The sequence below is a fragment of the Bacillus rossius genome, chromosome 16 (assembly GCF_032445375.1).
Source record: "Bacillus rossius redtenbacheri isolate Brsri chromosome 16, Brsri_v3, whole genome shotgun sequence".
Classification (NCBI taxonomy): domain Eukaryota; kingdom Metazoa; phylum Arthropoda; class Insecta; order Phasmatodea; family Bacillidae; genus Bacillus; species Bacillus rossius.
Genome location: NC_086343.1, coordinates 7,757,196 through 7,769,515, shown reverse-complemented (window position 1 = coordinate 7,769,515; position 12,320 = coordinate 7,757,196). Strand labels below are relative to the sequence as shown.

The window sequence follows — 12,320 nt, the reverse complement described above, 5'->3', positions numbered from 1 at the left end:
ATGCCACCTGCTCATTGGTTATCGACTCGTGACACGTGTCAACTGGGACGCTTGCGATTCGATACTTTTTTTTTTGGTTAAAGGTTTTTCATTGGCTCAAAGTCCTTCAGATAAACTGTGAGCCAATCAGAGAAGCAATATAAAGGTACAGTTGTTTGGATTCTATCTTGTCGTGAAATGAATACGCGAATTTTTCCGGTCTACTGATAGGCCAATTAATCACGGGTCAGAATTATTTTTAAAAAAAAATCAAGTGTCGTAGTTTTCAAGCTGTAGTTTTTTTTCCTTCGCCCTGCCCCAAATTATTACATACTGTGACTTAAATTTTTGCTACCCAGTCATAAGTAAGCTTCCTATTGATAGCAATTTAAATTTAAAAAAATATTACACGGTATACTTTTGAGGAATAAGAATTCTTTGCACGACTTATGCGGCAATAATTTTTAATCGGGTAGGTTTGACTATTCACACTGTAAAATAAAACCCTGCAAACTTAGCAAGTTTTAATTAGCATCTTTTCAATTCAGTTATATATATACACACATACACACACACACATACATACATACATACACACACACACACACACAGAATGAATAATCAAATGTATTCAACTGAAAATTTTTCTTCCTAATAATTTTCCCGCCTCAAAGTATAGCATGTTTTATTTTGAATTGTTATGTATATTAGGGTTATTTGTAATTGCATGGCAACATTTTTTTTAGTCACAGAGCCTATCTAATAATTTTATGCAGGATATGTATTTAAAAACTTTAAAAAGCCTATAACTCGCAAACTATATCGATTTTTCAATTTTAATTGTTTCATAACCGTAATTTCTTGGCTTGAAGTTGAGTTGTGGGACATTCTGTGTGTGTATTTCTCCCCCCGTTGTTGACGGAAACTGAGCGTGGGTTTCGCTGTCCCCCCACTCCCCCAGTAGTGTAGTTTGTGTCGTCACGCCCGTGCGCGCGTTTCGCACAACAAAACGAAGGGCTACCCCACCTCCCCCCCCCCCCCCCAACTCCATCACTATTCGTCTTGGCTCGCGTTGCGACCTTGTGGGCGCTTCGAAGCCGCTGTTTGGGTGTCGTTGGAATTCCTCCCTCCCCCCCTCCCTCAACCTGTCCTTGCTGCCGCAGAGGAAGCAGTTCCTAAAGTCGCCCGTGTTTCTGCAATTACCGCCAGCCGCTGCTGACGATACAGGTCGTCTCCTGGTCGAAAACTAGCGCGGGTTTCGTCTTCGTCCGAGCCTCGCACATTTGTAAACGTTTTAAAAATATAAGGTATTTGTTACTTCGAATTAATGTTTTTTTTCCTGAAAAACAGGGGGGAAAAGGGGGTTGTCTGTAAAGTCGGTATTCGGACGATAATTTTACGTGATAACGTCTTAAGAAAACATTGATGAAAAATTGCATACTTTTTAATTTTAAATATTATTTACAGTTTTTGCAAATAATTTGTTTAAATATAATCGCGAACAATTAGTTATAGAAATAAACTGAAATCAAATCAATGTCAATAAAATTTTAATTTGTAAATTACGAAATTGGACAAATAAATCAAATTTTTTTTTAAATAGCTGCTTTTAAAAAGCCCGCCTTAACCTGTTTGATATTATAGAAGATTTTCTCGCACGATGGTTGGCCGGTTCTTGCACGTTCGGCTCAGGCGGAATGTGACAATGAGTCATGCTATTTCGTGCGTGCAGACGGCGGTCATCGATTTATAAGACGTTATCAAGTCAAAAACTAAACAAAGGATTTAAATAGGGTATCCTTCAAAATCCCGTTACAAGAGACACATCAGTAATTTTTGTTTACTGTGTAGCAGCGGCGCGAATGTGTTTGCGGTCTCGAAAGTTTTGCGCGTGGGTTTTTTAACCGACACAAATCATGTCTGTATACGGTGCTTATATGTTGTATCTTTCTCGTTTTTTGGCCCTTATGCATTCAATGAGCACGAAAACTTTGAAATTTATAGAAAGTTCCCGTTGAAACATAAGTTTCGCGTTAACGTTATCAACCCCGTTTCACGGTGACGATATGTGTTTTAAAATATTTCAGGAAAATAATTCGGTAGTGCCATAGAAGTTTAACTTCTAACATGTGTGAAGAATATATAGTGTTAACTGTGCAATAGTTTTAACAAAATGTGCAGTATTTTAATAAAAGTTCCTTGTCGAAAATCAGGTTCACAAACAAAAATCAAAATATAATTTTTTTTGTAATATTTTTATATTCCAAGAATTTATATTTAAATAACTCAGTCTGTTTCTAATAAAATATAAAAAAAAATAGGGTAAAGAAGGTGAAATGAAGCCTAATTACATTTATTATTTCTCTTGCGATCATTGCATTTTCATTCCGACCAGTCATTGGCTTGTGTCAACATTTTTTGGGCTTAGTTCCGTCTGTTATGGTATCGGAGTGTTATGGAAAAAAATTACTTTTTACTATAACATTGAAGAATCCATGATTACTTAGTGACTACAGCAATGTTAGGAAGCAGAGCAAATATTAACATGATTTGTTTTTTAATGTAGCTACACATCTTGGTCAGTGAAATATTATAAAACACCATTTTAAGTCAGGGAATAGTAATGGAACACTGTCCCTGTCCCCCCTTTTTCCCCAGATACCCTGTTTATGAATAGTTGACGAATAATTAGTTGTATTTTAAATTTACATTAACTTTATATAAAATTTTACTGTGCAATGTTTACTGTGTGAATGTACTGTTCATGTTGGAAATAAGAGTTTCTTTTGTATGGTGGTCGGTAAATAAGAGCCAAATAATACCCTTTTTAACAGTGTATTTAAATTTTCAACGTAATTTACTTCATAGACTTAGAATTGTAATTTAGTCGCCCGAAACCGAAAAAAAAAAAATCTAAATTTTCCTGTATTGTAATTGTAGTACAATTAAAGTCCTTTTGAATTCGATTGTAGTAATATTTACCACTAGGTAACAGTACTACCAAAGGAATAAAATGTGGACTGTTAAGCTGGGTTCACAATTAAAAAAATTAAGCGAGTGCATAGCAAGCCATGCACACGACCTGTGCACACGACCTGTGCGAACTGCGAAATTGGTTCACAACTGAATTCTTACTGTTAATTTCAGCCAATGAAATTTCGCGAACTATGCGACATCTGTTAGCAGTGTTAGTAAATAAACATATTAACTTTCAAAATAACGATAATACTATTATTATCTCGACATTTTCTTACCACAATATGGTTAATAAATATAAACATATTTCTAGTCCCGCCAAAAAAGCACCCTGCTCTTCTCTCATTGGCTGTTATGCCATGCGTACGCGACCGAAATAAAATATATTCATTTCACTCCTATGCGTACGACCTCGCTCCCATGCACACGACCAACTTTCTGCTATTGTGAATCGTTAGGTTAGGAAACATGGCGTTCATATCCTATGCACACGACCTACTGTTACTGTTACTGTTATTTTTTCAATTGTGAACCCAGCCTTATGCTCAGTATTCGTATATTGGTGGAGGTGGAATTCAGCAAAATAAATAAATTGTTCGCATGGTTACCATGTGCATTATAAATAGAATTTCGCATGTAAATAATTAACTTAAATGTTAAATGTAGCACTTTAGCGTTGCTTCACTAGCGCTCGCCCGAGAGTTGGGCAAGGGAGGGTTGCTCACAATTTCCCCCTTCCCTCCTCCACAATCGATAGCCCCACTCTTCTACAATCGAATGCCCTACTCCTACACAATTGAATGCCCCACTCCTCCACAATCGAATGCCCTACTCCTCCACAATCGAATTCCCCACTCCTCCACAATCGAATGCCCCACTCCTACACAATCGAATGCCCCACTCCTACACATTCGAATGCCCCACTCCTCCACAATCGAATGCCCCACTCCTACACAATAGAATGTCCCACTCCTCCACAGTCGAATGCCCCACTCCTACACAATAGAATGCCCCACTCCTCCACAATCGAATGTCACACTCCTACACAATTGAATGCCCCACTCCTACACAATCGAATGCCCCACTCCTCCACAATTTAATACCCCACTCCTCCACAATCGAATGCCCCACTCCTCCACAGTCGAATACCCCACTCCTCCACAATCGAATGCCCCACTCCTCCACAATAGAAGGCCCCACTCCTCCACAATAGAGTGCCCCACTCCTCCACAATAGAATGCCCCACTCCTCCACAATAGAATGCCCCACTCCTCCACAATCGAATGCCCACTCCTCCACAATAGAATGCCCCATTCCTCCACAATCGAATGCCTCACTCCTCCACAATCGAATGCCTGACTCCTCCACAATCGAATGCCCCACTCCCGAGTGTTGCACTTTTCACTGTGCTCTGATGAGCAATGATCGCATCGACTCACCTTACAAGCCGCACGGGAAGTTTCGCTTGAATGAAAGCTGAAGCGACCGCGGACGGAATGTGCTTGAGTGACTTCCCTGTCCGCTGATGTGCTCTGTGGTTTGCAGCGGGTCGCGCTGCGAGGCGGGCTCCCTGGACGCCAGGCCCGCCGAGTCCTCGGCAAAGACTGTGAGGTAACGAGCAATCGACTTGGAAAACAAACTCTCTACGCTCGCCACGCCAAACAGCCAAGTTCACAGTAGCCCACCCGCACAGCAGCCTTGCTTGCCGCACGCGTCGTAGATTCACGTACCGTATGTTGAGTACCGTACCATAAAATGGCCACAATTTCTCACTTAACCACAGTCAGCTTTCACTAGTCTGTACCGTAATTATCTTGCGTGCCATAGTCTGTACCGTAATTATTGTGCGTACCGGAAAAGTGGGCCAGAATTGTTCTGCTCCCTCCACTACCATAATTATCTTTCGTGATTCACTCTGCATAACACACGAAACATTAAATTCTGGTTGGGGGTGGGGGATGGTTTGATATATGGCTTTACGTGGATATGTTATGCACACATGAGTAAAGCGATGGGGCTTCCAAGATTATAACAGGTTGAGTCTGAATTTAGACCAACAAACGTCGGCTGTAGGTTCATCAGAAAAAAAGTATATATGGTCTCAACTGTTTCCCAACGCTGGTATGCTTTTTTTTTTTTTAAGTTGGCGCGATAAAATAAACCCGATCGCTTAACGAACAACTGCGACATCGTATCACGTCTCTTAGGCGTAGAGTAGACTGACAGTCTCTGTAAATTTTTTCTTTTAAAAGAAAACTCAATACAAAATGGCGTTTATCGGTGTGCAACTGTCGTTTTCGCCTCCCGAAAAAAATTTCAATTGACCTTTACGGATGAACTAAGTTATCAATTTAAAAAACAAAACAAAAAGTGAGCTAGTCTTTCAGAATGTGTAAATATCTAACTTCGGTAACGAGCAAATTCATGTGTTGTCGTGTTTCAAATACACTTACAATATACTAAACTTGGACACGAAACTTAACGTGGAATTCTTTGAAATAATGCCGAGCGTCATAAATGTACGCAAATAAGGTTTTTCACCTACATTTCTGGACGCGAATCACACGTAGTTTCCGTACCCGCCGCTAGAATTCTCTGCCGGAGCAGCTACGTCGACTATCGGATCATTAAATTTGCAGAGCGAATGGTTAAACTATATAATGAAACGGCCCCGATAAAAGCGCGGGGGACTTGAAAACAATACTAAACACCGGCTTTGGACCTGATTTTCGACAAGAAATTTTATTAAAATGCTGTCAATCTTGTGAAAAAATTCATTATAAACAGTTAATACCATGACGTTTTCTCGTTGGCTTTTGTGAAATTTGGTTCGTGCCATCCGCCACAGATGGCGGCACGATAGTTAGGCTACACATTTCCGTTCCGCGCGATTTCCGCTCCTTTCACGAAATGACTCCTAGCAAACGGCGTATACCGAGACCTCAGATGTTCACACTTCAGAAAATTAACTGACGCAGTATTTCAGGCAGGGGACTGGGTGTATGTCCACGGGAAGCCTAAGATGTACATCAAGTTCTGTCCCTGCCCGAACACGCCCGAATATTCGCCTTCGGCCAACCTCGGGTTTATTTATATATATATATTTATATTTCTCTGTTTATTTTAATGTAGCTATACTAACCTAACTAACAGTCCGTAGTGTTTTAAAGTGTTTTAATGTAGCTAAACCTAACCGACCACTTCTAATTTTTGAATTCATTTTTTTTTTCCTGCGCTAAAATAAAACAAATCCCGAGGTTGGCCGAAGGTGAATGTTCGGGCGTGTTCGGGCAGGGACAGAACTTGATGTACATGTTAGGCTTCTCGTAGGTCCACCATGCCGAACTCTTTAAGTCACTGGGTTGTAAGCGCCTAGTTTATGTTGTACTGGGACCGCCAGCGCGGATGAGGTTGTTGTCCTGAGTTGTTATTCCGTCTCGCTTCGCAGGAAGATAAAAAAAATCTATTCGTTTAGATACTTGTTTTTATAAGGTGCAAAAAAAAATATTTGGACGTGATAACGTCTTATGAATCGACGAACGTCGGCTGCACTCACGAAAAAATTGTCACGTTCCGCCTGAGCCGAGCGTGCAAGAACAGGCCAAACACCGTGCGAGAAAATCTTCTATAATATCAAACAGGTTAAGGCGGGCTTTTTTTAGTTATTTGTTCGTGATTATATTTAAACAAATTATTCAAATTAAATTTGCAAAAAAACTGTAAATAATATTTGAAAATTAAAAAAGTATGCAATTTTTCATCAATGTTTTCTTATGACGTTATCACGTAAAATTATCGTCTGTAAACCGACTTTACAGACAACTCCCCCTTTTTTTTTTGCCTCTTCAAAATATTTTGTTGTCAAAGTTGAATTTCATAATTAAAATAAAATATAATTTGTATTGCGAAATCATTTTGTTGGGCCTAGGAAAAAGAAGTATTTTACTTCAACTCTATGTATTTACGTTGACGAATACTAACAAATATTTGGTTGAGGCATAGTACAAGCGTCTGTCTAGTTGGTTTTCTGTAAAGTAAAACTTTCAGGTGGTGCGTAGAATGTTACTGCGCATATTCGCAAGAGGATCGTTTTAATCTTGTTTTTTTTCCCCTTCATTTTACGTTACAAGTTGTAATTCGTGTTATGACTATACATGTCGAGTCTCCATTCGACTGAAAAAGTTCCGCTTCGGGTTCAGCAAGGGGAAATAAATATTATAACATGAATACGTCTTGTGGTTTGTACTTAAACGACTTTTGAAATTGAAACTTAACAACATTTTTACTGGAAATGTAGAGGAAATATTTAATATGGATCACAGTCAATATCACAATAAGCATCTGGATGATTTTTGAATGAACAGAAGACCTATGGCCACTGCAAAAACTTTTCGTTGCAGTAGAATGTTTTCATTGAAACAATTCGGGAAACACCATTTGTTCCCTTTATTTTTGTGTCAAGTTGTTATTCCCAATTATTTCAAATAATTTTTAAAAGCTATGTATTTTTTCCCCCCTGTGGTTATTACAAATATTAATTGGAAGAGTGAGGAACTAAAAGACACCATATTGGTTTCCATCAGTTTTTATGCCAGAATTTTTTTTTGCGTTTTATATTGGAGGATTATATTCGTTTTGGCATAAATCGTAAACCAAGAGCTTTACTTAGTGTATAATATAGTGTACGTGACAGTATCATTAACTACACAGTTGTAGCCATTCGCAAAAAAAACTATTTCAATACTGTACGCTATGGGGAAAAAAACTATTTTCACAGCCTGTCGCTGCTAACGTAAGGTATTTCATCGATCTATATGCTATGCTTGAACGAAGAAATTGTAAAATTTAAACTTTTACAAAAATTTTATTACAATATAAAAAAACAGTGAAAACCGAGACGGTTTCTTTGAGTTCCTATCTTTCCCACTTAAAATTATTTTATAAACCATCTTTAAAACATGTGAAGAAAAATATTTTATTTAAAGGCGGTTTTTTTTATAATAGTAGTACCTACCATGCGGATACCGTGAAGTTTCTTTAGAATCCTTTTACACGGATATCCACGGCTGCATACGATTTTCGTAATCATTTTTTTAATGAAAATGAAATGTGAATTATATGGGAAAAATGTCTACAGTTTTTGTTATTAATACCAAGTAGTGCATGCGTACAATATAGTCGCTTGTTAATTTCTGGTCTTCATACGGCGAGTCTATCACTGCAATTAGCTTAGGCGTTAAAAAAAATAGTTCATCATCTCTGTTTTCGTCACTTTCTAGCAGTTGGTAACAAGCTGTTCGGAAGTGAGTTATACTGCCTCGCAGACAATTTGCGCTGTCATTAAACGCTACACGTAGAAAATTGTAACCTGGAGATTGCCTCTTAATTGTCATCTAATTAGCACTTAAGTCTGCTTACAACCGGGCAGTTAGTCCGCGGTGAAGCTGTCATTATCACGTCGTTCGTCGCTTTTATTGCGAGACTCGCATTGCTCGGGAGGTTTTATTTTTTTTTTTCTTCTTCTCCTCCTCTTTCCGGAAAAAAAGCCATTCTTTGCCGAAGGCTGGGTTACGTTCCCCCCCCCCCCTTCCCACCTCCCTCTCTCACTCCTGTCCGTCGAGTCCTTGGCAATGCTGATGCATTCCTTAACGTTCTCCGAACCTTGGATTTGTTGGCGATGTACCCAGTGCGCTTTGCCAATCACTCGCTCCTTTGTCTCTCGGCAGACGGACGTAACCATGAGGCGGAAGAAGGCGCCGCATTTGGGGGGGGGGGGGGGGGTTGCGCTTCTTAACTGGCAGAGTAGTTTTTACTATGGATATTTACGTAAAGATCTCAGTGTTAGAACGCAAAAAAAAAAAAATAATTGGATGGCAGAGGAATTGAATTATTTATGTTGTAAGATACACACACTTGCGTATCATCAAATATTTAAAAAAAATATTGGTATTTTTCGCGTACTATCCAACTTGCGATGTGTTAAAAAAATGAATTACTGCAAAAAAATATTTGGAATAGTGGAATTAATGTGTGGTGGGGATATGAAGTGTTTTCTGGAAAGGTTTTGGTTTGGTTGGTTTGAAAAAAAAATAGTTTAAAAAGAGGGGGGATTGGGGGGGGGGGGTGTTTATATAAGTTTTTGCCCCATGTGAAACTAGTGGAGTTACGTTCCTGTGTCGGCATCTGCTTCTTTTTCTTGGCTCTTTCTCTGTGACGTTTGTGTGATACATTCCCTGCTGATGGTCGCGGGTTCGTATTTGTCTAGTTGGTTTCTGTCCCAGAGTAATACAATCTGTGTCATGTAACTTGTCGCGAAGTTGACAGTTACCATACAAGTTCACGGACTCTGTTCACAGAACAAACAACATCAGAACGATACGCGTAGCTAGAGACAGGAAAAATTTGCGTATTCATTTTTTTTTTTAGGATAGACTCCAAATTCCTCTGCATGATCGGAGAAATGTCAATTGTTCATTGGCTGCAGACTTGTGAGACGTATCGAATTGGTAGTCTCTGAGTTGATACTTCCTTGGTTGAAGGTTCCGCATTGGTCCAGAGTCCTTCCCATAAACTGATAACTAATAGGAAAAAAACAGTGCAGAGGTAGAATTTTTTGAATTCTTGCCCATCACGAAAACATCCGCGAATTATTCCGGTCTCTTACGTAACGGACAGTGGTACTACTTTCGAATGTAAGACAAGTTACATGTCGCGCAAACGTTACTCGCGTTACTTGCTCCTATCATATCTTTATTTTTCCTTTTACTAGGCTGTCTATACTGGTCGCGACAGTCACGAACATTACGGAAAAGTAACGAAAAATGGGCTGGTCGCGAAAATAACGAAAAAGTTCCGAAATGAACACTGTCCAGTGCTGCCAAGTTTTATGAATTTTAAGTAATTGTTACTGATTTAGTCACCCAGTTACAAAATTACGAAGTATATATTTTCTAATTTATTACGGAAACAGAGAAAAAGAATGACTTGCCTGAAATTTTGTGTGCATCAGCGTTTCGTACAATAAATCTGGCTCCTGTAGCAAATAGGTAAACGTTTTGTAAAGAAGTTGACATAAATAAAAATCCTGAAACTTATTTTAGCATTTTAAGTATTTAGTGGTTTGCAAACTTGCATTTTTATATTATTTAAACTTTAATATTAAACCCGAAATTTATTTTAGCATTTTAAACGTCAAATGGTTTGCAAAACTGTACAATTGAAGTGAAACTTCTTTGGGCACGATGAGAATAAATCTTCAAGGCCGAAGTTTAATGCAACGTTTTCGTGAAGCATTTTTTTGAAACGTTTCGGACACGAAAATGATAGAAATTAGGTTCTTGGCCAAAGAGATATAAAGAGAGCACTTTTCTGGGCTCGTTATCGTTCTCCCCTTTGTGCGATGATTCGTCCCCCTAAAAAAAATAGAACCGAGAGAGATAGGTGAACGAAAGAATAAGACAAAAAATGTGCGCATTTGCTGTTTCAGAAAAAAAAATAAATATAGATATATTATACGTCAGCTGTGAATTCCTTGAATTTTATATTTGCTACCAGCGCGCTCGCGTTCCTCCTTGTTCAACCAGCAGCGTAGAGAGCGCTGCTGAGACAGTCCCTGCATTGCCCGCATAGATAGCGCTACCTGTTATAAATTTCATGCTTCGTTCAGAGATTTGGCATGTTCCACGTGGCAGAATTGTTTGAAGAAACAGGAACATTTAAATTTTGAATGGCCAAAGAAGTTTCATATCTATCACATGTGCTGAGTTACACACGCTATTTTTTATTATTAAAGAATTAGTTATAGCTAGTTACACTATTGAATGGTATTATTTTGTAAAGTCTAGTTTTTGGCGTGCTATGTTGTATGATTGATTGCGAATTACTGATGAATGTACCATGTAGTTGGTAGCACTGAATAACTGTGCTTGACGTCATGAAACTTAGATTTCTAGCAGTCTTTTTCTAACTTGCATTTTTTTTTGACGTCTCGATTAATTTTACAGTCGTATGTACAGATAGTTGAGACTGCCCTCTTAAAAATCGCGTGTAAATTATCTCTGCAAAGGTTTTAGCTTTCTAACATGAACATCGGTACATTCCTGCTAATAGTACAGTAGATATATGTCGTATTATGTTTAAATTTGTTTATTATTTTTTAATAAAATGATTTTGTGGTATAAAAAATTTTCAATATGGTTCCTACACGTAACGAAAGCTATGATGTCATGAAAAAGTCCCGAAACAGACAGTAAAAATGCTGGAAGTCACAATACTTGAATATACAACTGCTTTTTACTAAACTTGCATTTTAGTTTGTGATGCCTTAATTCCGTATATAGTAATTTGACCTAAATTCATTTGACTTGAAATTATTTGGCCTTTTAAATCTCTTGGAATAACAGTGCCGCCATGTTTTACGGTTTTTACCTAATTGTTGTTGATTGTTCGTCCAGTTACGGAATTACTGAAATTATTTGTTACGGAAACAGAGCAACTTAATGAAACTACTGAAGTACAATATGTATCAGCGTTTTTTCACAATAAATCTAACTCATGTAACTTGAAGTTAAACCTTTTGCAAAGTCCTTAACATAAATATAAATAAGGAAACTTATTTTAGAATCTTAAAAATTAAGTTTTTTGCAAATTTATTTATATATATATAAATGGATACGTTAGCTAGGAACTGTATGTGAGGGCCAATTATATTTTTATACATTAGTATCTGGCATAAACTTAGTCACAGTTGTTTTAAGCGTGTTGTGGTATGAATGAATGTGACTACTGCTGGGTGTGCCAGGTTATTGGCAACACTGGGATAAGGTTATTCGACCCAAAGTTATTTGACAAAATCTTTTGGAATATTTCAGGTTGAATGGTTTCAGTTTAAGTTGCAGATACTCGTTAGAAGTATTCATAAAACAAAAAATAAAACCGTTACGCAAGTGTGCCTGACGGGAGAAAATCGCACTCATCGAAACTTCGCTTCTTATTTGTTGTGTTTGTACGTTGTTTACCTGTGTTGTCAAGTGTCGTTCTGAATGGTTTTGTACATAGTTATTATACTGTTTTCGTTTGTTCTGTCGTAGTTTTATCGCCTAGAGTTGTTGGTCTGTACTACATTTTTTTGTATCTACTTCTTAGTCTATTCCATGTCATTTTTTGATGTAAATATTCCTTCTAAAGTAGCGCGCGTATTAGAATTTCGCGCGCTTAAGGGGCGGGCACTCCATTGGCTGAGAGGACTCGCCGCGGAACCCAAACGTCGTCTCGGCCAATCGTGTAGGGCCCCTCACGCGCGCGAAATTCAAATACGCGCGTCGCTGCCTCGCGCCTGTAATTTTGTGTTCTTGCGTTTCCGGACG

At 38.3% G+C, this 12,320-nt stretch overlaps 1 protein-coding gene across 8 annotated transcripts in view; it reads left to right on the top strand.

The window, feature by feature from the left end:
* The window catches only part of LOC134540263 (aryl hydrocarbon receptor nuclear translocator homolog), a 286,817-nt gene that overhangs the window by 196,558 nt on the left and 77,939 nt on the right, over nt 1-12,320 (top strand). Inside the window, exon 3 of one of the 8 annotated variants that reach the window (XM_063382912.1) lies at nt 4,501-4,566. The exons of the other annotated variants lie outside the window; for them this stretch is intronic. Within the exon in view, the coding sequence (XP_063238982.1) occupies nt 4,501-4,566 (66 nt within the window). The remainder of the gene's footprint in view (nt 1-4,500; nt 4,567-12,320) is intronic. 8 annotated transcript variants of the gene reach the window in all.